At 46.1% G+C, this 24,402-nt stretch overlaps 1 protein-coding gene and 1 long non-coding RNA gene across 2 annotated transcripts in view; one reads left to right on the forward strand and one right to left on the reverse strand.

Annotated features, from left to right (window-relative positions):
- Positions 1-2,330, reverse strand: part of SLC25A36 (solute carrier family 25 member 36) — a 41,105-nt gene extending 38,775 nt beyond the window's left edge. The window contains exon 1 of the mRNA XM_075546835.1: positions 2,069-2,330. Coding sequence (XP_075402950.1) covers positions 2,069-2,109 — 41 coding nt within the window. The 5' untranslated portion in view covers positions 2,110-2,330. The remainder of the gene's footprint in view (positions 1-2,068) is intronic.
- A 256-nt stretch (positions 2,331-2,586) lies between these two features.
- LOC142445215 (uncharacterized) lies at positions 2,587-23,909 on the forward strand. Its single transcript, XR_012783998.1, has 4 exons — positions 2,587-2,815; positions 11,486-15,560; positions 21,837-21,964; positions 22,445-23,909. It is a non-coding gene; the product is annotated as an uncharacterized LOC142445215 (long non-coding RNA).
- The last annotated feature ends 493 nt before the right edge of the window (positions 23,910-24,402 follow it).

The following is a 24,402-nucleotide window of genomic DNA, read 5'->3' on the forward strand; positions in this document are numbered from 1 at the left end:
GCCTTCTTATTCATGCTAACTATCCAAGGAAATCCAACTATCTGCACAAGACACCTGTACTTAACAAAAGCACTTATCTAAAAAAAATCAACATAGCAAATGGAATTTTTAAAATGATCTAATTTGCCAACATTACTGGTAATACACATTTCAGAAATGTGGAAGGCAAACTTTGCCTCAATTAAATCTCATGGATTATAAGAAAAATACTGGTTTTATGACAGAATTCTGGCTGACTCATAATTGACGCACAATGCTTGCTAAATGAACTCACACCTAAGGAAAGTATTACCATAATGAACATAATCTGTATGTTCAACTCAAATCAAGACACCTTAATCAGAACTAGGGATAGATGACTACTTTAATATTCTTCAAGTGGTCAAGGAGCCCTGGTGGCATAGCCCGCTAGGGACTGAACTGTTAGCTACAAGGTCACAGGTCTGAAATGACCAGCCCCTCGGAGGGCACAAGATGAGGCTGTTGATTGCCGGGACGTCTGGGAAACCTAAAGGAGTAGTTTTTTATGGTCACTGAGCTGGAATCGACTCGAAGGCAGTGACGTGTTTCAGTGTTTAAAGTGGTGGACATAAGACTGAGATTCTGAGTTTAAAGGGATGTGAATTACAAAGTCATATGGGACGACGGCACTCTGGTGGCAGTCGGGATCAAAGCTGCTCCGAAGGAGGGAGATGAGCTCGTCCTGCTAGCAGAGAGCCAGCCTCGGAGACCCTGTATACACCGAGTCCCTATGATTCAGGACCCACAGGTTCACAGTAGGCTTCACTGCTGGCCCCTATCAATATGCCTGGGGCTGCCTAACTGCAGAGTAAGTGGTTAAAGGATTTGCAGCCACCAAAGCCCACACAAGGTCGTTGAGTCGAAATTGACTGAGCGGGTTGAGTCTGATATAGGTGGTTTCTCAACAAGTTTTTTTAAGGGCTCTTTATTGATACTAGATAGGAAGTAATTCTTACCCTTCAAACTGCCATTTGGGGGTGGGCAAAGGAAAAAAAACTGCTATTATTGTCCACGTCATTAGGAAGTTACATATGTAATCTAAGAACTCAAGGCCATCTAGTCAATTCCGACTCACAGCGACCCTACAGGGCACCCTTGGGGTTTTCGGAAGCTGGAAATCTTTAGGAAGCAGACCCTCCCGCCCCTAAGCCATTAGTTGCCCGAACAAATCTAAAGAGGAGCCTAACTGGCTGAGCAAAATAGATGGTGCATTCCGTGTGGGCAGCAAGGAACAAACACTGCAGGCTTACTAATCTTGAACATACAAGATTACTGTTTGATTATTGCAACAATAATCAAAGCGTTTTCACTCTCCCCACTGTGTCTTTTAAGCAGAAGGCAAAAGGCAGAGGGTCCGGAGGGTTGGTTTTCACGCGGGGAAAAAAATCCGACCCCAGGAAAAGGCACAGCCACCGCTTTGCATCGCCTAGCAGAAACCTGGAGCAGCTCAGGGCGGGGATTTTCCAAGACCTCCAGTCCGGCTAAAGCCACTGGGGCCCAGCACACCCACTGCACAACTGGCTCGTGCGTTCAAAGCTGAGGACCCGCGAGCGACGAGCGCCGCGTCTGGGAACCCCGCGTCCCCCGCGGGAGGGTGGCGCGGCATGGCCCGGGGGCGGCCCCGTGCGCGCGGCAAAGAAGGCGAAGGCCCCGGCGCCCATTTTGTCCGGGCCTCCGCACTCCCCGCCGCCGCCTCGGGCCGCACCCCCTCCGCTGGGCCTGCGACTGCGTTCCTCGCCGCGGCCGCGCGGCCCGGCCCCGCGCACCCCCGCTAGGCCGCGACGCAGGGCCCCGGCCCGGAGCGGGGCGCCCACCCGGCCCCGCCCGTCGCTCCTCGGGACGCAGGTCCTCCCGCGGGCCCTCGGCCTCGCCCCGGCCGGCCGCCCCCCTCAAGGCGCCGCACCCCTCTCTCGGGCATCGCCGCACCAGGCCCCGGCTTCATTCCCCAGCCCCCCGGCAGCGCCTTCTCCCCGCCGCCCGCCCGGGCGTCCCCCCGTCAGCTCGCCGAGAAGCGGCCCTCAGCGCCCCGGCCCCGCCCGAGGCGTACCCCCCGGCAAACAGATGCACCAGCGTGTCCCTCTGGCTCATTCTCTCTCCCGCATGTCCTCCGGGCTCCGAGACAGGGCGCGGATCCGGCCGCCCGCGACTGCCGGCGGCTTCGGTGCGGGACTGGAGACGCAGAGCGCCCCAGGGACGGCGAGGGGAGCCGGCGGAGACGCGGGAGCAGCGAGCCACCGGCGAAGCCCTCCCCGCGGCGCCCCAGCCGCGCCGCCTCCAGCTCCAGCTGCGCGTTCACAACCGAAGCCGGAGAGCGGCGGCGCGGAGGGAGGGGCGGGGTCGTGAATATGCGGATGACCCAGGCATAAACAGAGGTTCCTATTGGGCCGCGCTTGGATGACGTCTGAGCCGAGCATGCCCCTTTCACGTGATCGCTTAGGGGGTTGTCAATGAACGGGCAGCGAGGCGGAGCCAGAGCGCGTGCAGGGAGGGTCGTAGGTCACGGCACCCTCGCACCTCACTGGCTAGCCCGGAAGCTTGCACGGGCCCGCGCATGCGCGCAGGAGGTGCCGCGCGTTCCAGCCCCGGGGGTCAAGTGAATGTCTCCTGGATTCGTGTCCGTAAGCCGAATGGGAATGAGGAGCTTGCCTCTTCTCTGATGTACTTTTAGAAAATTGATTTTGTGATGCAGGAATTCAGCTTCCTGGTGTCTGCCTCAGAGTACCCCTCGAACAATGGTGTGAAGAGGCGTGTCCCGAGTTCGCAGGGCTGGCAGCCAGGCCTGCCAGAGAGATAGGTAGGGGATGGAGAATTGGGGCGTGGGCGGTTCGGTGCTTCTCGCCTTCCGTGTGCTGTGCACGGAGTTTCCACGATTCCAGAGCGATGAGACAGGACAACAGGAGAAAGGATAAATGCATCATGGAATATTTCTGCGATGGAATAATTAGGCAATTGTGGCGAGAAGTTAGGTAAAGCCGTACGGGAAAATTTCACAAGTCGTAATGAAAACGGGAAATTGAAAGAAAACACTACCATTTATTTTAGAACGCATAAAGAAAATGGGCTTTACTCATTCCCTTCTTCTTTTTTTTAGTTTTGTTTCACAAACTCACTGCTACCATGGCGACCCTATGGGGAGGGGGGGAATTTCCAAACTGTAACTCTTTATAGTAGTAGAAAGCCGTCTTGGTCTTTCTCCCACAGAGCGCCTGTTGGTTTCAAACTGCCAGCCTTGCAGTTAGCAGTCCAACCTGTAGCCACTCTGCTACCAGGGATTTTTTTACTCATTCTTTTAACTAGCAAATATTTCTTATATGAGTACTTCAAAAAGCCTATTTTTTCCACGAGCGTTTTGAAGTCCCATGGTTTATAAACATAAGAATGTCAAAAACTAAAAAAAATAGTACTTTCCATGACACAGCAGTTAATTATTTAAAATTTTATTAATTATTACTAAGGTGTGGAAAAGTACAAAAAATAACGAATGTTTACTTCCCACCTCTTTGTTTGATAACTTCCTTTATACTTGAAATGTCCTCCCGCCCTTTCCTATCTTCTTTTTTCCCCAGGCACTTCCTCCATGAATGGCCTCTTCAGGCCATCTTCCACTGCTCCTAAATTCCTAATAAATCTACAGATCCCATCCCCCTGCAAGTGTTTATCCATTCCACAGTAAATATTGATCTGAAAGATGGAGTTGAGCATATACACCTCACAAGGTAGTTGTAAGAATTAGATACATTAAAATATATAAAGCACCTATGTGAGTATTAGTTATAGTAATTGATAATATTCTTTTCCCGCCTTGGATGTTTAATTACAAAGTGTCTCCTGAGTGTTGATTACTATGCCAGGCTAATAAATTTCTATGCCAGCTTAATAAATCCTTGACATCAGTGTTTCCCAAAGTGGGTGATACCACCCCTGGGGAGGGGGCACTGGACCAGTCGAGGGGGGCTGCATAAGCAGATACCTTCATTTTATCCTGGATTATGGGATATAGGACAAAGGTTTTTAATGGGGGGGGTGTTATTCTGAAAAGAGCACAGTAGGCCAAATAAGTTTGGAAACCTATGCTTTATATCATTACCTTATTAAATTCTCACAACTGCCCTAGAGGTAAGCACTAACCCCAATTTACATACAAGGAAACTGCACTTACAATACCTGATTTACTCAATGGAGCTTGAATTGGAGTTCGACAGAATGCCCGTGATGTCAGAGCATCCATTCGGGAAGTATCGGTAACAGGAAAGTAGGAAAGATGAACACCTCCCCCAACCCCCAGCCTTGCTCCCCACAAACCATTGCATTAATAGTTAGGGGCTATTTTATTATTTTCTATAGTGTATGTATTGGGATATAATTCACATGCCATATATAACCCACCTTTTTGAAATATACAATTTAGTGATTTTAGCATATTCAACATAGCTATGTAGTAATAATTACCATGATCTAATAGTATATATATATATTACAATCATTTTATTGGGGGCTCTTACCACTCTTGTTACAATCCATACATGAATTGTATCCGACATATTCATACATATACTCCATCATTCTTTTCTCGACATTTACTTTCCTTTGAGTCCTTGGGATCAGCTCCTCTCTTTTCCCCTCCCTCCTCTCCCCACTAGTATATTTTTATTAGTCAAACAAAACAAAACAAAAAACACCCCAAACCTTATGCACATTAGTAATCTTTCACCTTTCTCCTCCTTTCCACACATTTCTCTGGAAATCACAAATCTACATCCTGTCTCTTTGAATTTGCCTATTGGGGGCCTTTCACAAGTCATGCTTTATGTGGCCTTTGGTGAGCAGTCTCTTTTTCTGTGCAGGCTGCAGGCTCACCCTTTCTGTAGCATCTATCAATGTTTTGTTTCTTTTTATAGCTGAACAATATTCTACCATATATAAAAGTATAAATGTATTCCACCACTTGTCTGTCAGTTTGCCTTACTGCGGTGGCTTGTGTGTGGCTGTGATGCTGGGAGCTAGGTCACTGGGATTTCACATGCCACCAGGGTCACCCAAAGGGAACAAGTTTCAGCGGAGCTTCCAGACTCAGAACAGACGGCGAAGAAGGAATAGGTTGTCCAATCCAGTGGAATTAACCAAAATGATTACTTGTGTTTTATCAACTACGTAAAGGCATGTAACTCTGTAGATCTAACAAAGTACAGACCACAATGCAAAGAATGAGAACTCCAGAACACTTAACTGTGTCATGCGGAACGTGTACATGGATCAAGAGGCAGCTGTGCGAACAGAACAAGGGGAATAAGGCCGGCATGGTTCAAAGTCAAGAAGGTGTGCTTCAGGATTGTATCCTCTCACCAGAATATGCCTTGGAGGCAAGGATGACAAGACTTCAGGTCTCACATCCTTTGGAGATGTTATCTGTAGAGAGCAATCCCCGGACATCATGCGTGGTAAAGTAGAACAGCAGAGAAAAAGAGGACCAGATGTATTAACACATGGCTGCAACGATGGCGTGAACATAACAATTGTGAGGATGGCGCAGGACGGAGCAGTGTGCTGTTCTGTTGTTCATTACGCTGCCATGATTCCACAGCACCTAACAACAACAGCAGTATACATCTTGTTTATCCATTTGTTGATGGACAGTTGGGCCGTTTCCTTTTTTTAAAACTATCATGAATAATGATGCTGTGCACATTTGTGTCCAATTTATTTTTTATAATTTGATTTGTTTATCCAAAAAAAGCTTCATTTGTATTTAATTTATTTAGCTTTTTGACTTTGTGTTTGTGCCTCCAATACGTTCACCACAATTTTTGCTCCTCCGGGAAGCACGCTCAATTGTGTCCTGGACATGGTTAGCACCACCACAGGACCTCCTGACGTACTGTTGTCCTGGACAGCCTCCTGAGAACCTTAGCTCTCACAGGACGGAGCAGAGCCAGTGTGGGCACACACCACATGCTGATGTTGGTGCTTTTCTGGATAGAAAAGGTAGCCCATTCTATTACCAGTCTAGTTTTGCTAGAGGATGTGCCCTGAAGCTGGACCATTTAGATGCCTCTGCACAGCATCGCCAGATGAGGCAGCGTGTCCAGGTTTTTATGTGGACATGTTTTCAATGCTCTTGGGTATATTCCTAGAACTGGAATTGCTTGATAAGCTTGTCACTGCTAAACCATTTGAGGAACAGCCAACCTGGTTTCCAGCATAACTGTGACATTTTAAGTGTTTTTGCTTTTTAACCTAGTTGAAAAAAATTAATTTAATAGAACTCACAGCACTGGTATTGAAGGAGCCCTAGTGCATGTGTGCAGTTACAGCTTGTCCCAGCTTGAGCAAAAGCAGCTCCTCATGTGACTGTTTCCTTTGGACATCATTCAGCTGCCACCGTGGAAGGAGACTCTGCCCTCCGCTCATTCTGACTCCGTCCTGGATGGGGGAACCACCCACCGGGGTGTGGTTGCTAGCTCAACATTCTTGCCGTGTTCCGGGGTTGAGTTGGCCCTCTCATTTGCTGAGGCTCCACAACACTTTCACCTCCCAAACTGTTGCATAACAGCCTCTCTCATTTCTGTTGACATCTTCAAGTGATCCCATCAAGACCAGTAGGAAGGCGAGGTTTCCTATCCAAACACACTTCTGGTTGCTTTTCCGAGAGAAAGACCTTCTGACAGAGTGGATGTGACTAAGACCGTGCATTGGCATCAAACCTATTTTCACCTCCCACTTGATCATTGCTAATGCATTGGGGTGCTAATTTCGAAGACAACAAGTTCAGCAGTTCGAACTGCCTCAGTGCTCCTCAGGAGAAAGAAGAGACTTTCTGTTCTCCGTAAGATTTATAATCTGGGAAACTCTGAGGAGTTCTTTCCTGTAGGGTCTTCTCCATCTTAGAGGGTTGCAGGAGTTGGAATTGACTCCATGGTATGGGCTCGCAATTTGTTTTCTTGTGGTTTTTTGGGGGGGGTGGGGGGGTGGGGGAGGTGGTAAGAAAAAAGCGCCCTAGTGAGGCACTTCAAGTGGCATCCAAAAAGTGCTTCATCCCAATCAGCCGCTTAGAGGGAGAAGGAGTGGCAGCCGGCTCCCATAGGGACGGTAGCCTTGGAAAGCCTGTGTGCCAGTTACGCTCTGCCCGACATGATCAGTGTGAATTGGAATGAAATCGATGCAATGGTTTTGATTTTCTTTGTTTTAATAGAAAGCTTGATGGGTCATAGTGGGCCACCCAATGCTTGCTTCAAAAGCAACAAGTAAACCCGTTGTGAAGTTCAGGGATGATTTTCTACTTCCTGATCGGTAGTGGCCTCAGCTTTCTTATTTGCTAATGGAGTGAAGAAGCCTACCAGATCCCTCTGAACCTCTCTACCATATCATTGCCTGCTTGGGAGGGGGTGTGAAGTGGGAGAAAAAGTCTCACTATCTATTTTCAAGAGAACAAAACTTAGACCATGGATTCCAGTTCTTTCTTATTTCCTCCCTTAGCTTCCACTCTCCAAAACCACACTCTGCTATCGAGACTCATAGCGACCCTATAAAACAAGGGTAGACTTGGCCTTGTGAGTTTCTGAGATGGTAACTCTTAACGGGAGTAGAAAGTCCCATCTCTCCCCAGAGGAGTGGCTGCTTCTGACCTTGCTGTTAGCACTCCAGCAGGTAACACCGCTATGGCCACCAGGGCTCCTCTAGCTTCTACAGTGCTGCAGGCTGCAGAGAATCCCTGAGGCTACAGCATAGGCTTGCTAACATTTGTTTTAAATGTTTGAGTTGATATATTTGTTTTTTCCGAGTCCTTTATGCAATGGGAGACATTGTTTACTATTCCTTTAACCAGATTCATTTTGTTTAATGTTTTGCTATTAATAATAATAAAAATACAGAGCCGTATGTAGTAGAAAATGAAATCCTCCTGTCAGCCTCTTTTCCTAAATCCCACTCGTTGTTCCCCTATGGATGAATGACCTCCTGAATACTCTGACAGTACAGCGGTCATCTCAAACCCTGCCGGCACTGTGGTTGAATTGTTGGGCTGTCAACTGTAAGGTCAGCCATTGAAACCCAGGAGAAGCTCCTCAGGAGGCAGCTGAGACTACTTACTGCTATGAAGATTTACAGTCTCAGAAACCCTTCACCTGATGGCAGTGAGGTTGGACTTTGGTTTACTTGTAAAAATGGGCCTTCTTGTAGTAAATCAGCCTTTGGTTTCTAAGAAGCACTGTCGTGGGCCAGTTCAGCAGTGTGTCGCAGGAGCACAGCACAAAGCTACTTGTAGGAGGAGAGGCTTAGAAGAGTGTAAAGACCTGTGGAAGGAATACTTGGGTGTCCTTGAGATAAGGGTGTTACACACGCCTTCCCTCCCCCACCCTTTGAGTCTGGGCAATGCCTGAGGCTTCGACCTTGTTGTTGGAGTCAGCTATACAAAATGAGTACCCTGATCCCCTATTAGGAACCCACTTAACTTCCCTATCTTAGATCTTTACTTTGAAATTCAGTTTACTTCTTGGCATTTGTTTCTTACTTCTAATATTACTTATTTGTCTTTATTTTAAAATAATACAGGTAGTGCATAAAAGATTTGTTGAAAAATTCCATTATCTTTCCATTCAATTTTCTATGAATTTTTAAGGATCTAGACATATGTCTATGTGTCTAGAACTTTAAAATATTAAAAAATACATAATATGTCTCTGTGTTTATTCTCAGAGAATACACATACGCATGTATATACACAAAGACACAACTAAAAGGCAGTGGAACTTTTTGACAAGGAAAGCTTTTGAAGCCCCTGTATATACCCAGAACTGTGATGGTACAGTGGGTTACTTGTTGAACTGATAAATACTAGGTTAGTAGTTTGAAACCACCAACTGCCCCATGGGAGAAAGATGAGGCTTCCTACTTCTGTAAAGAGTTAACAATCTCCTGACACAGTTAACAGCGACACAATTGCTGAAGACAAAGGGGGTGCATAAGCAAATGTGATGAAGAAAGCTGATGGTGCCTGGCTATCAAAATATATAGCGTCTGGGGTCTTAAAGACTTGAAGGTAAACAAGTGGCCATCTAGCTCAGAAGCAACAAAACCCACATGGAAGAAGCACACCAGCCTGTGTGATTACGAGGTCCCGAAGGGATCAGTCATCAGGCATCAAAGAACAAAAAATCATATCATTGTGAATGAGGGGGAGTTCAGAGTGGAGACACAAAGCCCATCTGTAGGCAACTGGACATTCCCTTACGGAAAGGTCACGGGGAGGAGACGAGCCAGTCAGGGTGCAGTGTAGCAATGATGAAATATTTCTTTCTTCTAGTTCCTAAATGCTTCCTCCCCCCACTATCATGATCCCAATTCTACCTTACAAATCTGGCTACACTAGAGGATGTACACTGGTACAGATAGGAACTGGAAACACAGGGAATCCAGGACGGATGATCCCTTCAAGACCAGTGGTGAGAGTGGCGATACCAGGAGGGTCAAGCTAGGGTTGGGTAGAAAAGGGAGCCAACTACAAAGATCTACATATAACCTCCTTCCTGGGGGATGGACAACAGAAAAGTGGGTAAAGGGAGACATTGGACAGTACAAGTTATGACAAAATAATTTATAAATTATTAAGTGCTCATGAGGGAGGGGGGAGCGTGGAGGGAGGGCTTAAAATGAGGAGCTGATGCCAGGGGCTTATGTGGAAAGAAAATGTTTTAAGAATGATGAGGGTAACAAATGTACGAATGTGCTTTATACAATTGATATATGTATGGATTGTGATAAGAGTTGTGGGCGCCCCAATAAAATGACAAAGAAAAGGGTTACCAATCTCAGAAGCCTACAGGGGCAGTTCTACCCTGTCCTGCAGGGTTGCTTTGGGTCAGAAGTGACTCAATAGCAGTGAGTTTGGTTTAGTATGTGGCCACTCTTCACTGGTCAACCTGGTGAGGTTCCAAAAGTCAGGTTATTATGCAAAAATCTGGGTTATGTGAAAATGGAAGATGAGCACACCAGAAGACAACATGGAGGATGACTACATTGTTACATAACTGCCAGCCAATGAGAACAACGACTCAGCACAGTTATACATAGACTTATTGATCACAGCCATCATTACTCTCCTGGAACCTTTGCTAATTTGCTATTGCCAGAGGTGCGCCGTTAATATGCAAAATAGTACAGTAGTAGCACAACCCGCTGCCATTGAGTTGTTTCCAACTCGCAGAGACCTTCAAGGACAGAATAGAACTCTTCTGTGGGGTTTCCAAGACAATACATCTTTACAGCAGTAGATAACCTCACCTTTCTCCTGTGGAGGGGCTGGCCCATTGGAATCACTGACCTCACGCTTAGCAGTCCAATGCTTAACACACTTTTTAAAGTGTGAGATGCCAGATAACAAGATAGCTGGTAAGTGAGGCGTAGGGGTGTGTGTGTGTTCAGTGAGCCTCTGTTCTCTTTAGAGTCCTCCAGTCCTCGACAGCCTTAAAGTGTCCTCAGAGGGTTTCTTTCCCTGGCTCCAAACCCTAAGATCAGGGCTGCTGGATGAAAGGATAGGCAATTGGTGGGGCAGTAATGCTGTCAGAAACAGCACGTGACAAATAATTTGGGGGTGAAGAGAGTGATAACAGCTTCATTTTATTGGAGGCTAAATCTCTTGAACTTGAGAACTGGGAGAACCAGTTCAGCAACTTTTTGTTGTTGTTCACTTCTTCCAGCCTCAACTCCATGACCACGTTTGCTTCCCAAACGATTGGGGTGTGGGGGTGCACAGCGGAGGTGGTACGCCTTACAGGGAATGCTGGCTTACTCTGTTTAGTAGTTGGGGAAACAGAAGGAAACAGAAAATAGGACTGGGGAGTCTCATTATTCTTGGGATCAGGGTAAAAATTAGTGCTGAAAGGGAGAGCATCCCATTCCACAGAATTACTTGGGAACAGCCTTTCTCTCTCCCAGAAGTATGTTCTTCTTGTTGGGTGCCATAGAGTCAGTTCTCGCCCATAGCAACCCTAAGCCCAACAGAATGAAACACTGTGCCATCCTCACACTTGTTCCTGTGCTTGAGGCCATTGTTGTCACCACTGTGCCAATCCATCTCAGTGAGGGCCTTCTCAGAAATATAGGACACTGAGACATTTTTGTTATTTGAAAAATAATAATAATCTGATCCCTGGTGGCATAGTGGGTCATGCACTAAGTTGCTAACCACAGGGTCAGAGATTGAAACCTGCTAGTGACCCTTCAGGAGAAATATGAGACTGTCTACTCCCACAAATGTTTCTAATCTTGGAAACCCACAGGGGCAGGTGTACTCCCTCCTATGAGTCAGAATCGACCGGTGGCAGTGAGTTTGAGTTTCCTTTGAGTAATTCAAGTGATTCTTCAGCGTCATTCTCAGTGAAAGCATTGCCACTCCATTGCGTGGTTACATCTAAAGAGTCTGATTTTCATCCGTTCAGTGATTGTGAAACACTTAAATTTGTTTTCACAGATTGGCCAAACTATTGGCTGAGGAAGACTTTTGCTGCCAATGGAGCTGGAGTAACAGGGATCAGAAACAACAGTAAGATAAAGGGAGAAAGGAAGATATGAAACAATGTCTTTCAAGACACTGGCTTTTAGGCAATGGCGGCAAGTGACCCTGATCAATGGAAAGCAAACTGAGCCGGAGAGAGACTGTACAACAGGCACCGAAAGAAGGAGCTCTGGTGAAGCCCGGCAGACACGTTGGGTTGAGGACATGCAGCTGAGAGTCCAGGGCACTAAGGCCATGAGTTTGTGGAGCAGGGTAGCAGAGAGGGAGCAGTCCAGAAAGAGGGTCTTCTCGGTGTTTCCCCTGAGAACCGGCAGCACATGCTTGTGAGAATTCTGGAGGGAAGAGGAACAAACAGTACTGGGCACTCACACAGGGCCAAGAATAGGGCTTGCTCCCACCAGCCAGGTGGAAAACCTCATGCTCTTGGAGCCCTGGTAGAGCAATACGAAAGGTTTTCTTTAGTTGTCCTGGACTAAACATTGTTTGAGAGCTGCCTAACAACTGTTTCCAATGAGCTTCATCCCAGGAAAAGTGCCACAATATTTTAAAGACTACAAAAAATCCAGTATGCATGAAGATAAAATTCATAATGTCTGACATTGAGACAAAATTTACTAAGGATTCAAAGACACAAGAAAATGCTCTGCGTTGTGTACCAGAGCCATTCTATTCTGCCCTATGGGGTGGAAGGAACTCGAAGGCGTCAATTTGGTTTGGGTATGGTTTATAGTATGAATCTTTAACTTACTACAGTCGATTTTTCAAATGAATTTATAATCTATGCTCCTTAACATAGATTACACCCGGGGTTCTCAAACTACGCCCGTGGGCCACATGCGGCCCACTGAGGATATTTATCCCGCCCGCCGGGTGTTTTTGTTGGTGTTGCTTGTCCTGCTTAGCAGCCAACTCCTGCTGGCCCGCAGTGCGCATGTGTGGGATGTGCGCCCCACTCCCTGACTCCCCGCCTTCTCTCTGTCTCTCGCCTCCTCCTCTCAGTCTCAGGTGTGATCGGACAAGCAAGAACAAGCTAGGATTTTTTTGTTCAGACTTGAATTTTTAAAGTTTTATGTACAAATAGTTGGCATTGTTTCTTCTGTTGGGTAGCTGCTTGGATATAGTCCATCCAAAGATAACTTAGTCCAGCTTGATGAAGCCGATGTCCTTCGCGTACTGACGGCACATACTGAGGCCGTATTTCCGGATCAGACTGTGCAGGTTTGAGCACCCGCGGCAAAAACCAGAACCCTGGCCCAATTTTCGCGGGTGGCTCCAGGAGAGCTGCTGGGGACCCATCTTGTTTCCAGGTTCTTTCCAAGGCAAAAGGCATGAGGTATATTTTTAAATTTTGCAATTAATAGGGCCTTTTTAGAGGTTAAGGGCCTTTTTTTCTGAATTTAGGACGTCTTTTTTTTTTAAGCTGGTTGGTTGGTTGCCAGTGGTTTCTAGAGGGGTTGCGTCACAGTGATAACGCAAACAGCCAGCATTCTGGGCTAATGCAAATTGTCAGCGCTTAGACGTAATGCAAATAGTGCTCAGTGGTCAGTGGTCAGTGTTATCACATGGGGACCCAAACTGGTAATCTGCCAAGGAGGGCCCCATGGGAACTTAATCCGGCTCTGCAAACAGCCGAGGAGTAGGAAACTCAATTTAATTGACAGTAAGTGCATCTATATTCTGATTGCTATTCAGTTGTGTATGATGTTGTATGTTGTGTGCTGTGTAAGCCCCGGTTCACACTGTTACGATCTCTGAGCAGTGCCAGTTCATCCATATGCTTCTTTGGCTGAACTCGCATTAGATTCGGAAGAAAAAAGCCATACGTGCCTTCTTTTTTCCTGCAGTGGAATCTGATCACATGGGTCTTCTCACCCATGCGATCAGATTGCTGTGCGAGTTCACAGATCACAGTGCGGTTCCCACAGGGTAGTGTGAACTGGAAACGTGGTAGAGGAACTGGCTCTGTAATCGTGCTGGTTTCTGCACCACACCAGTGTGAGCCTGAGGTAAAACCGGAGTTCCACCAATATAGGAACTGGTGAGGCTGAAATGACGTGGACTGGCAAGGCTGCATTGATGGACACTGATCAAACTGCATTAATGGGCAGTGCAGTCTATATGTCTCTGTGTGGGCAAACTTATTGCTGGTATATTATTTTTGTAGCACTATATATATATGTATACACACACACATATATTGGTATTTTACTAATAGCAATTTGGAATCCCTCAGAAACAATGATATAAAGAAAGAGAAAAATTGACTCAGAGTGTAGGATATTTAAAGAATAGTGGATTTATGAATGCTTTTTCATGTAGTACAAGGAAAAAGCTGTGTGTTTGATATGCCAGAATATAGTATCTGTGTTCAAAGAATACAATTTGCATCGACACTATCAAACTCAACATAAAGATAAATATGATTGGTCAGAGAAGTGAGAAAAGATAAAACATTAAAACTGAAAAATACATGGACAACTCAGAAAATACTTTTGTGAAGCAGAAGAAGCTAAATATTTAATCCCTGCAAGCAAGTTTTCAAGTTGCTAAGCTAATAGCAGGCACTGGCAGACCATTTGTGGAGGGAGAATTTGTTAAAGAATGCCTTCTTTCTGATGCCAAAGAGATGTGTCCAGAGAAGGCCGATTTATTTAGTACAGTGAGTCTTTCAGGACCTACAATTACATGAAAGATTGAAGAAATGGGAGACAATTTGCATCAGCATTTGCAAAACACCACAAAAAACTTTCCTACTTTCCTTGGCACTCGACGAAAGTAATGATGTTCGTGATTCTGCACAATTTCTAATTTCTATTCGTGGGACGAATGACTATTTTGAAGTCACAGAAGAGCTTGCTGCACTGCAAAGCACAAAAGGAACAATTACAGGAGAGGATATCTATGAAAAGGTTTGCCAAACTGTGAATGATTTGGAGCCGAACTGGGCTGAACTAGCCAGTGTGACAACTGATAGTGCTCCTAGCATGGTGGGGTCTAAGAAAGGAGTAATTGCTCGCATTAACCAAGAGATGGACAAACATAACCATTCTCATCCAATAGCCGTGCACTGCCTCATCCACCAACGAGCGCTGTGTAGTAAATCACTGAAGTGGGACTCTGTTATGAAAATTGTGGTATCTTGTGTTAACTTCATTAGAGCAAATGCACTAAACCTCAGACAATTTTCAGGAATTTCTGTCTGAGCTAAATGTTGCCTATGAAGATGTTCTGTCGCACACAGAAGTCCATTGGATGAGTCTAGGGAGAGTTTTGAAACATTTCTATGACTTACTTCCACAGATTACAGCTTTTCTGCTTTCAAAAACCAAAGAAGTAACAGAGCTCAATGATGCAGAATGGAAATGGCACCTTGCCTTTCTGACAGATGCAACAGTGTCAATGTGCAGCTTCAAGGAAAGAGGAAGCTCGTCTGTGATAAGCAATCACACGTGAAAGCATTTGAAGTGAAATTAGGCTCCTCATCAAACAAGGGAAGGAGGAAGATTTCTGCCATCCCCACACAATTCAAAACCTGTTAGCGGAAAAACCACTGGTTCATTTCCAAACAAAACACGTGTGGATTCACTGGAAAAGTTGCAAAAGGAGTTCCAATTTAGATGTAAAGAGCTTCATCTCCATGAACAGGACATGCAGCTTTTCCGTAACCCGTGTTCTCTTGCCATTGAAAATGTGGATACAGTGCACTAAATGGAACTGACTGCACTGCAGAATTGTGACTCTCTGAAAGATGCATTCAAGTCAAGCAACCTTCCTAGTTTCTATGCATCTCTCCCCTCGGAGACAGATCCTCGTCTCAGGAACCATGCTCTCAAAATGGCAACCATGTGTGGCAGCCCTGATGTCTGAGAACAGACTTGTTCCAGAATGAAGCGTCTGAAATCTCCAACCAGAGCTAGACTAACTGATGCACACTTGCATCGCTTGTTAGGACTAGCCGTGACAAATATGGAACCGGACATTGACCAACTCATTAGCAAAGAGCAGGCCCATAGTTCCCATTGAAATACTGGTAAGTTTGTTGATTTAACCTTACTTGTTCTTCATTTTAAATCTTGTATTTTTTCCCATTTTGTTTTTTTACTTCAAAATAAGATATGTGCAGTGTGCCTAGGAATTTGTTCATAGTTTTTTAAAAGTATAGTCCGGCCCTCCAAAAGTCTGAGGGACAGTGAACTGGCCCCTGTTTAAAAAGTTTGAGGCCCCCCTGGTTTACATAGTGTGATCCCTAGCACTGAAGTGTCTACAGGTGTCCCTCTTCTCTGGACAGAGAAGGGATGTATACACAGCATGGAGCTAGTTGTAGGTGTATGTATAAGGTAGGGGACGGAAGGAGTAATGTTGTGGTTGTTGCTAGGGGTCCTCAAGTTATTTCTGACCCGTTTCCACCTTATGCAAAGCAGAATGGAACACTGTCCGGTCCTGTGCCATCCCCACAATTGTTCCTATGCTTAAACCCACTGTTGCAGCCACAGTGTTAATCCAGCTCTTTGAGGGCCTTCCTCATATTTGCTGCCCCTCTGCTGATGCCCTTCTCCAGGAACTGGTCTCTTCTGACAACATGTCTAAAGTAAGACCAAGCCTTGCCATCTTTGCCTCTAAGGAGCACTGTGGCCTTACTTTTTCCAAGACGGATTGGCCTGTCCTTTTAGCAGCCCGTGGTTCTTTCAATATTCTTCTCCAGCACTACAGTTCCATTGTACCCACTGAAGAAGTAATAGGTGGATAGGATTCTGAGTGTGGGTGAGAAATAGTACACCATGCAGTCAAGTCCAAGCAATGTTTGTTGATGGTTATGCAACGAACTCTTACTCAATGACGATTTACAGCTACAGATCAGACACACTGGTGGGTGCTTTCACAGAGACTAGCTCAGTCTGCTCACACAACAAACCTATGATGTTGGATTTACACTTTTTCTATTTAAAATATTTATGATTGATTCACCTTCCCATGCATTTATTTTTGTGACCAGTGTTTATAACCCTAGCACCATTTGGGGTAACTGAACATCATTGTCCCTTAAGTGGGTTGACACACAGGACTCCCTGAGACCATGTATGATGTCAACCCTAAAAACATGATCAGGTGTGTGCATTATCCCTCTAACAGCCAAAGCCTCAGAAAGACATCATGGATGTGCCAGTTGGGAGGTAACGGACAGGGCTGGGCTAGCAGCCCGGAGCGCTTTAACTCCAGTTTTGGGCAGCTATCCAGTTTGGAACCACCAGCTAGCTGCTTTGAGGGAAAAAGAAGAGGCTTTTCTACTCCTGTAAAGAGTTACAGTCCCGGGAACCCACAGGGACAGTTCTACCCTGTCCAATAAGATGGCTGGGAGTCAGAATGGACTCCATGGCAGTGAGTGAGTGCGGGAGTGAGGGAGCTCACCATTGTGTAGACGACTTTTCTAAATTATCTTGTGAGTCCTAGTTCTTCTGGTCCCATTGGAGAAAATTCAGACACCTTGCTGGGCATTTCTAAACACACTTTCGTCCTTCTCCATTTGGAGGTCTGCTGGGAGGCAGGACCACCGGCTCGCACAGTGCGGGGCTCCTTCCTACCGTGACTGCTTTGTCCCTGCCACAGACTAAGTGCAGGCCTCCATCGCCTCTCCCCCAGGGACCCCAGCCTCTTCCTGACGTCAAGCTTGCAGTCTCCACCTCCTCCTTCTTTCCCACAGTTCTGACAGGGCAGGTATTCCTAGGCTGGAGGAAATCCCCTCTGGTGGAAGACAGAAACCCCCCCTCCCTTGACTCAGCACTCAGGCTGTTTACCGTGCATGGTCTCTCTCCCTCCCACCCGGCCACACTCTCCACAAGCTCTGGCCACTGGACATGGACTAAACTTCTCGGGATGGCCACTGTCCCACTGCCCTTGCGCTCTCTGGGCTTTCAGACAGACCACTCCCTCTGGAACACCTCTGCCTGGACCTCTCCAGACCCCTCATCTGCCCTGGCAGCGCTGAGATTCCTGCACTAAGCTTCTCTGGGTTGGCAGTTGTGTCATATATGTCTTTGTAGTCTCTTTCTGCTCCTGTAAAGAGTGGAAAGCAGATAGGACTAGGGAGTAGCCAGTGTGGGGCAGTCTCCAGTGATTTACTGAGCCGGTACAGCCCCATGCCAGATACTGCCCCAGCAGATCAACAAGCCAGACGAGTTCCAGTTCTCACCAAGTGCATGACCCCATGAAAAACTCAGTGGGTGGGCTCAAGTAGAAAGAAAATATTTTGAAAATGATGATGGCACCATATGTACAAAGGTGCTTGACACAATGGATGGATGGATGGATTGTGATAAGAACTGTATGAGCCCCCGATAAAATGATTTTTAAAAATTTTATAACAGATGCACTATCTGCCAAATGCAACAAAACAAGGTATGCCTGTATATTATCTTTGTATAATATCATGGTGAGATATCAAGTAATGTATATAAAGCACTTTGCTAAAAAGCAACACACACACACACACACACACATACGTAGGCTGGTTAACAACAAAGACAGCGAGTCCAGAAGGTAAAATGTGTTCTTGTGAAGGGGAGAGAAATAGTGGGTGGAGTTTACATTGCATGGTTAGGGACATCCACTCTCTGAAGACATGACATGTATGATGAGAGTGAACTCCTGGTTCCACCCTGGGAGAGGAATGAAGCACAGCCTCATGAAGAGCTAGGGCAAAGGCAAGCCCAGGGGAGCTGGAACAGAATGTACAAGGAGGAAGGCTGGTTGGAGAAGTAGCCAGGAACCAGGTCATGTAGACACTTGTAGGTCATGGCAAGGACTTTGAATTTTATTTTATTCAGAGATGGAAAAGCAGTGGATGGTTTGAAGCAGGGCAGTGTGAACATTTCTAAAGCTCACCCTGGTCCTGTGTGTCAACTGGAGGGTAGGAGACAGGAAATCGGGGCTAGTGCACATAGTGGCTTGGAAGTGGGTACTCAGAAAAGAATAAATATTTTCTCTTAGATAATGGGTTACCCAGTGGGCGGGGAGGGGAGAGTGGGCATAAAAGGAGAAGGAAGACGGTACATGACACCTTTTGTAAAAGTGTAATTTTCGACCAAAATTCATTGCTACAGATAGTATAGGTTGTGCTAAACTCACAACATTTTTCCAAGGTAGAGCAAGGCCATTCTAACGGGTCTTGGCTCACTTGATGGGAATACTAAATGCTACTCATTGAGCGCCTACAGTGGGCCAGGTGTGTGTTTGTAATTTCATCTTATGGCGACCCTTGAAGCAGGGACTGCTGCTGGTACTCTCAAGAGGAGGAAGTCAGAGCAATAAATGCCCTCCCGGCTCTAACCCCGATCTGGCACCCTAACTGCCCAGCTCCTTCCTCTCCTGGGACCTCTCCCAGTGCTGGTCAGGGGCAGGCTCAGAGCAGGGCAGCTGGCTACCTCCTCGTCCACTATGCAACTGAGCCGCCAGTCTCACCAGAGCGAGCCCAGTTAGGGAGCCCCGAGGCTGTGGCTTTCACGTGGGCCTTAACCAAGCTGTTAAACTAGAACATGTAATTGCATGCTGTATTAATTTGTTCCCTAGGAAATATTAATCACCAACTCTTGCTAACCCAAAGTCTGGGAGCAGTGAAGGTCCCATGACTTAGGGCATTTGTGCAGGTACTGAAACACTTGGATCTGAGTTCTCGTTCATTATCCACGTCCAAGTGCCCCAGCGATAATCACTGCCCAGAACACTCGCTGCTGGACTCCATCCTTCAGCTGTCTGAGGAGGCTGTGCACTTAGTTTTATAAAGAGGGGAGCAGGATATTCCAGGAGACAGCGAGAGAGGGAGAAGCTGGCTGGCAGTGCTGGGAAAGGAAAGGTAGGGGGCAGGGGCGGGGTGGTGACGGGGTAGAGGGGCACCTCGGGGTGCTAGAGAACGGGCACCGAGCGTCAAGGCGGAAACCTTCTCTTGGTGTAGGAGGGAACTGGAGCGCTGAGCTGCCTGGCCTCCCTCCGCCCTCAGGTTGCTTCTTGGGCTGAGGAATGTCTGTTCTGACTACCAGACAGAAGTGGCCATTACTTTTATTTGGCTCAGAGCACACGCTGCCACCTTCGATTCTGAGAGCCCAGGGCCAGGAACACGGTGTTAAGGAAGAGTGGACAAGGGCTACAGAATGGCCACGGCGGGGCAGTCTCCAGTGGTTGACTGAGCTGGTGCACCCTCTGTCCAGACTCGCCGGCCTCAACAATTATAACCACAACCCACTGCCACGGAGCCAATTCCAACCCTGCAGGGTTTCTGAGACGGCAAATCTCTACTGGAGCAGGCAGCCTCGTCGTCCTCTCAGGGAGCAGCTGGCCGTTGGAACCACTGACCTGACAGTTAGCAACCGAAGGCCGATCGGACAGCATCACCAGGGCTCAGTAAGGGCAAAGGGCCCTTTCACCTGGTGCAGTGGTCTCCTGGTAGATGAGGTCACTGGACCCCTGCTCTTACGAAATGGCCAGTCTGGGAGGAGGCACTCTTAGGGGCTCCCAGTCTGAAGGCCCCTGTTCTCAGGAAGTCCTCCTTCCTTGGGAAAATTCAGCTTAACGCATCTTACACATTTTACTATATACTTCAGGATAATGGTGAAAGCATACATGAACATAATTTGGGTAACTTATTATATTTGAAGAAGTATTAGTTTACAAATATCCCATGTTTTAAACAACATCTTGATAGATTTTTTTAAATGGGCTGTTTTTAGATGCAAATATATATGAGAATTTAGTATAAAAGTGGCATTTCAAATCAGTGGGGGGAAAGAGGAATCATCCAGTCAAATAACTGTCGAAACTAGGTAACATTAGCAAAGAAAAAAAATACAGAAAAGTGGATTCCCAAGCTCACCCTTTTGATCAAAATAAATTTCAGATGGCTGAATGATTTAGACACAAAAATCTTGACCAATGTGTGAGGGGAAAATTCCCTTCCCCTGGTGGCAGCTGTGAGAAAAAAATTCCCAGATGGAATCTGAAAAGGAAACATTCCCATGCACTGATCTCTCCCTCCATTTCTCGACCTAAGCGTCTTCTAGAAACCTCGTTTCTGATTAACTTACACCGAGCCCCAGATTAGCCTGGCTGACCCTGCTGAGTACATTCTTGGCCCCAGGCTCCTTATTTCATGACAGCTCTCTGTCTGGATCCTAAAAAAAGCAATCTGGCTTTTAGGCCAAGGTCAACTGGATTGGCATAGTATCAAGACATGCTTGGATGCTGTCTTGTCCAGAGTTGGCTTGTGAGTCTCAGGTCTGGCTCAGGTCACCCTCCTTAGCCTGCTCTGAAGTATAGCTTGGTTGCCGTGATTCTGTCCTGGGCCCCCAGCCAACCAAGAGGAGCTGCCTTTCCTGTGTGCACCAGTCTTTCTGGGGGCTTCCGGCTGGAGGCCATTTGCACTTGCTTGTCTCTTCTTTGGGGGATCGGTAGGGCTCTTAACTCCAGAAAGTCCTTCTGCATCCTCCTCCCTCACAGCTCCGTGTCTTTCTTCTATACTTTCTTGGGTACCTACTCTGTGCCAAGGACTTAGCTAGATGCTGGGTCAGTCCTGCCCTCCAGTTGTCCGAAGTCTAATTGGGTGGGCAGACAAGGATGCAGGGCATTACAAAGCACAGCTGTGGTGAAAGGATGCATGGGATGGGGAGGAACAGTGGGGTCCTGGCAGAGAAAGCCATTCATATCGGTGAGACCAGGGGAGAATTCTGCAGGAGCCATATCTGAATCCAGAGCTGAAAGGCAGACGGGTAGAAGACACACCGCCAGCAGAAAGAATAGCTGATGTGCAAGCACGGAACCAGAGGGGGAGCTTTAGGGATCTTGAAGCAGAAGAAGGACGAAATTCATTTTCCTGCTTATGGCCATATTTGTTGGGCGCATCTTTTCTTTCTGGTTGTTAAGGCTCACCCTACTGCATTTGTTATCTAGGCTCTCACACATCTAAACAGGTTAATGGGAAAAGCCCATAGTTTCTGAAGGTCAGGACTCTGGGAGAACCTTCGTGGAATGACTCTAGCTCGGGGTCTCTCATGAGGTTGCAGCCAAGCTGTTGCCTGTGTCAGAGTCATCTTCAGGTTTGACTCAGGTTGGAGAATCTGCTTCCAAGCATGGAGACAGGTGAGTTTCACTTTCTCACCAGGTGGACCCTTCCAGGGCTGCTGACAGACAACATGGAAACTGGCTGCCTGAAATTGCGAGACCAGAGAGACAGAATGAGACCGCGAGAGCACAAGTCTAAAATGGAAGTGATGATATTTTGTAATCAGATTTCAGAAATGACATCTTATCACTTACGTTACAGGCTCTTGGTCACACAGAGCAACCTTGATGCAGCACAAGGGTGTGACTCTTGGAGATGGACATCACTGGTGGCCATCTTGGAGGCAATGTACCGCATACCCTGCGGTATGGCGTTACCGATGGCCGTAGGTTTGTAGACTTGGCTTCCTAGGCAAGGTGGGTTTTTAGGGGGACTTCATCCTTTCCTCGAGTTCCATTTCATTCACGGAGTCGGGTCTCTTAGAAAGCAAGCCCTTTATTTGTCTCTTTCTACTTTAAGGATAAGGACTTTCCTTTGGACCTTCCATTTTTTGTGTCTTGGCTGTGGAAGTCCCCTTCTTCTCACTATGCTCTTTACATGAGAAGGAATTTAGGACACAAATAACAAACTATGCCTACCCTTTGAGAGTCTATGAGCAGCAAGCTGTTGATGGCTCTTCTTGAATCACATGACTCTATTTTACAACTCCGAAATATTAACAGAATTTTTATTAAGAGAAGGGGAAGGGTACTGTGTTTTTCTATCTCAGGGAGTTAATATATGAGAGAGCTTTAAAAACGTCATAGAAAATCAGAATTGAAAGAGAATAAAATTTGAGCAGCCATCTAACTAACATGGTCTCTCCTCAGCTGTAGGAAAGAAGAACAATGAAAATTGAGAGACACATGAAAACAATTAGTCCGCTGGACTCATAAACCACACAAACCTTGGTCTCCTCATCCTGAGATCAGAAGAACTAGATGGTGCCCAGCTATCACTACCAACTGCTCTGAAAAGGACCCTATTAGAAGACCCTGAAAATAGTGGAAGAAAAGTATGAAACAGAACTCAAAATCCTAAAAGAGACCAGGCTTTTTGTTGGATAGAGACTAATAGAACCCTCAAGACCCTTCATGTCTGGAATTGAACTTACCTCACGTTAAAATAATGAACCATTTCAGACAGAAAGGGCAGCCTTCGCCCAAGGACAGAGTTGGGAAGGTTGGGGAAAAGGATGAGTGGAAACAGGAAGCACAGGAGAAAGTGAGACATGTGAGAGTACATTGAGGAGATTGCAATGGGTGGTTGAAATAAAATTTGTACGAATTGTTAAATGTAAAAGTGACTATTTGCTCTGTAAATATTTAGCTAATTCAGCATAAAAATTGTAAAAATATAATGAAAAAAATTTGATGAACTGTTTGAAGTCTTTTTGTACAGGTGTAGTGGACCATGGAATTAGGCTGTAGACAAACCAGATTCTATTGTTGCTCTGATTATTTAGCTTCTCTGTAGAGAAGCTTATTCATGTGTAAAATCAGCTGTTCTACAAATTAAACTAGATAATCCATGCAAAGCAGTTAAATGGCTCACGGTGTTGTTGTTAGGTGTCTCTCATCAGTTCTGACTCAAAGCAACCCTTCGTACAACAGAACAGAACACTGCCCAATCCTGTGTCATCCTCAAAGCTGTCATGTTTGAGCTCATTGCTGCAGCACTATGTCAGTTCATCCCATGGAGTGTCTTCCTTTTTCTTCTGACCTTCTGTTTTACTCAGCATAATATCCTTTCCCAGGGATTGGTCCCTCACGATGACATGTCCAAAGTAGGTGAAATGTGAAGTCTCGCCAGCCTTGCTTCTAAAGAAACGTCTGGCTGTGCTTCCAAGAGAGTTTTGCTTGATCTTCTGGTAGTCCCCTGTGACTGTTGCCAATCTGAGACTTAAGAGTGAAGGGGTGGAGGTCAGCCTGTCAATCAGGTCACAGCTTGATGAGCTCATTTGGAGACACTACGGAGATAAATAGCTTGGTGGAGGTGGGACACTCCCTCACTCCCTGTGAGACTGAGGAGAAGCCACATGGAGCTACCCTGCTGCAGCTAGAGCCCTGGGATCTGGAGGAGCCACGTGGAGACTCACACCAGCACTGCAAGGCTTCGACAGCCACTGGATCCACAGGACTTTCCACCCACTGGCCTGTGATCTTCCTGCATTCGGTATCATTGCATGGCTGTGTGAGTCTGAAGAATTATTTATGGCATAGTGTTGACTTATGGGGTAATATAGGACTAATGGACTTGATCTGGACTGGGGTGGGATGTTTTCTCAATACTCAATTGCTCTTATAAATAAAGCTCTTTCTTATTCATGTGAGTCACCCCAGATTTGTTTCTCTAGTCTACCAGGACTAACACACCCACAGAACTTTCAGTATTTTTCACCAACACCATATTTTAAATACAATTCTTTTTCAGTTTTCCTTATTCATTGTCTAGCTTTCACATGCATATGAGGTGATTGAAAATACTATGGTTCTTCATGAACACAATGAAGTGGTCTGAAATTCTCATCCTTTATAATGTTTTCCATGGTTTGTTTTAATTCACACTGGTAATTGCCTTTGCATAGTCCATAAAACCAAAGTAAACATCGTTGCTTTCAAACAAGATCTGTCTGACAGCTCCTATCTGTAATCATGTTAAAGCTATCCTTAGTAACTTGACAAAGGGAACTTTTATTTCACAAAGTTATATGACCATAGTTGCCCCTACTTAGGAAAAATCATTAAATATATTTTTTAGTATGAGTATAAATGCCTGACAAAAAGCA

The sequence above is a fragment of the Tenrec ecaudatus genome, chromosome 4, assembly GCF_050624435.1.
Source record: "Tenrec ecaudatus isolate mTenEca1 chromosome 4, mTenEca1.hap1, whole genome shotgun sequence".
NCBI lineage: Eukaryota > Metazoa > Chordata > Mammalia > Afrosoricida > Tenrecidae > Tenrec > Tenrec ecaudatus.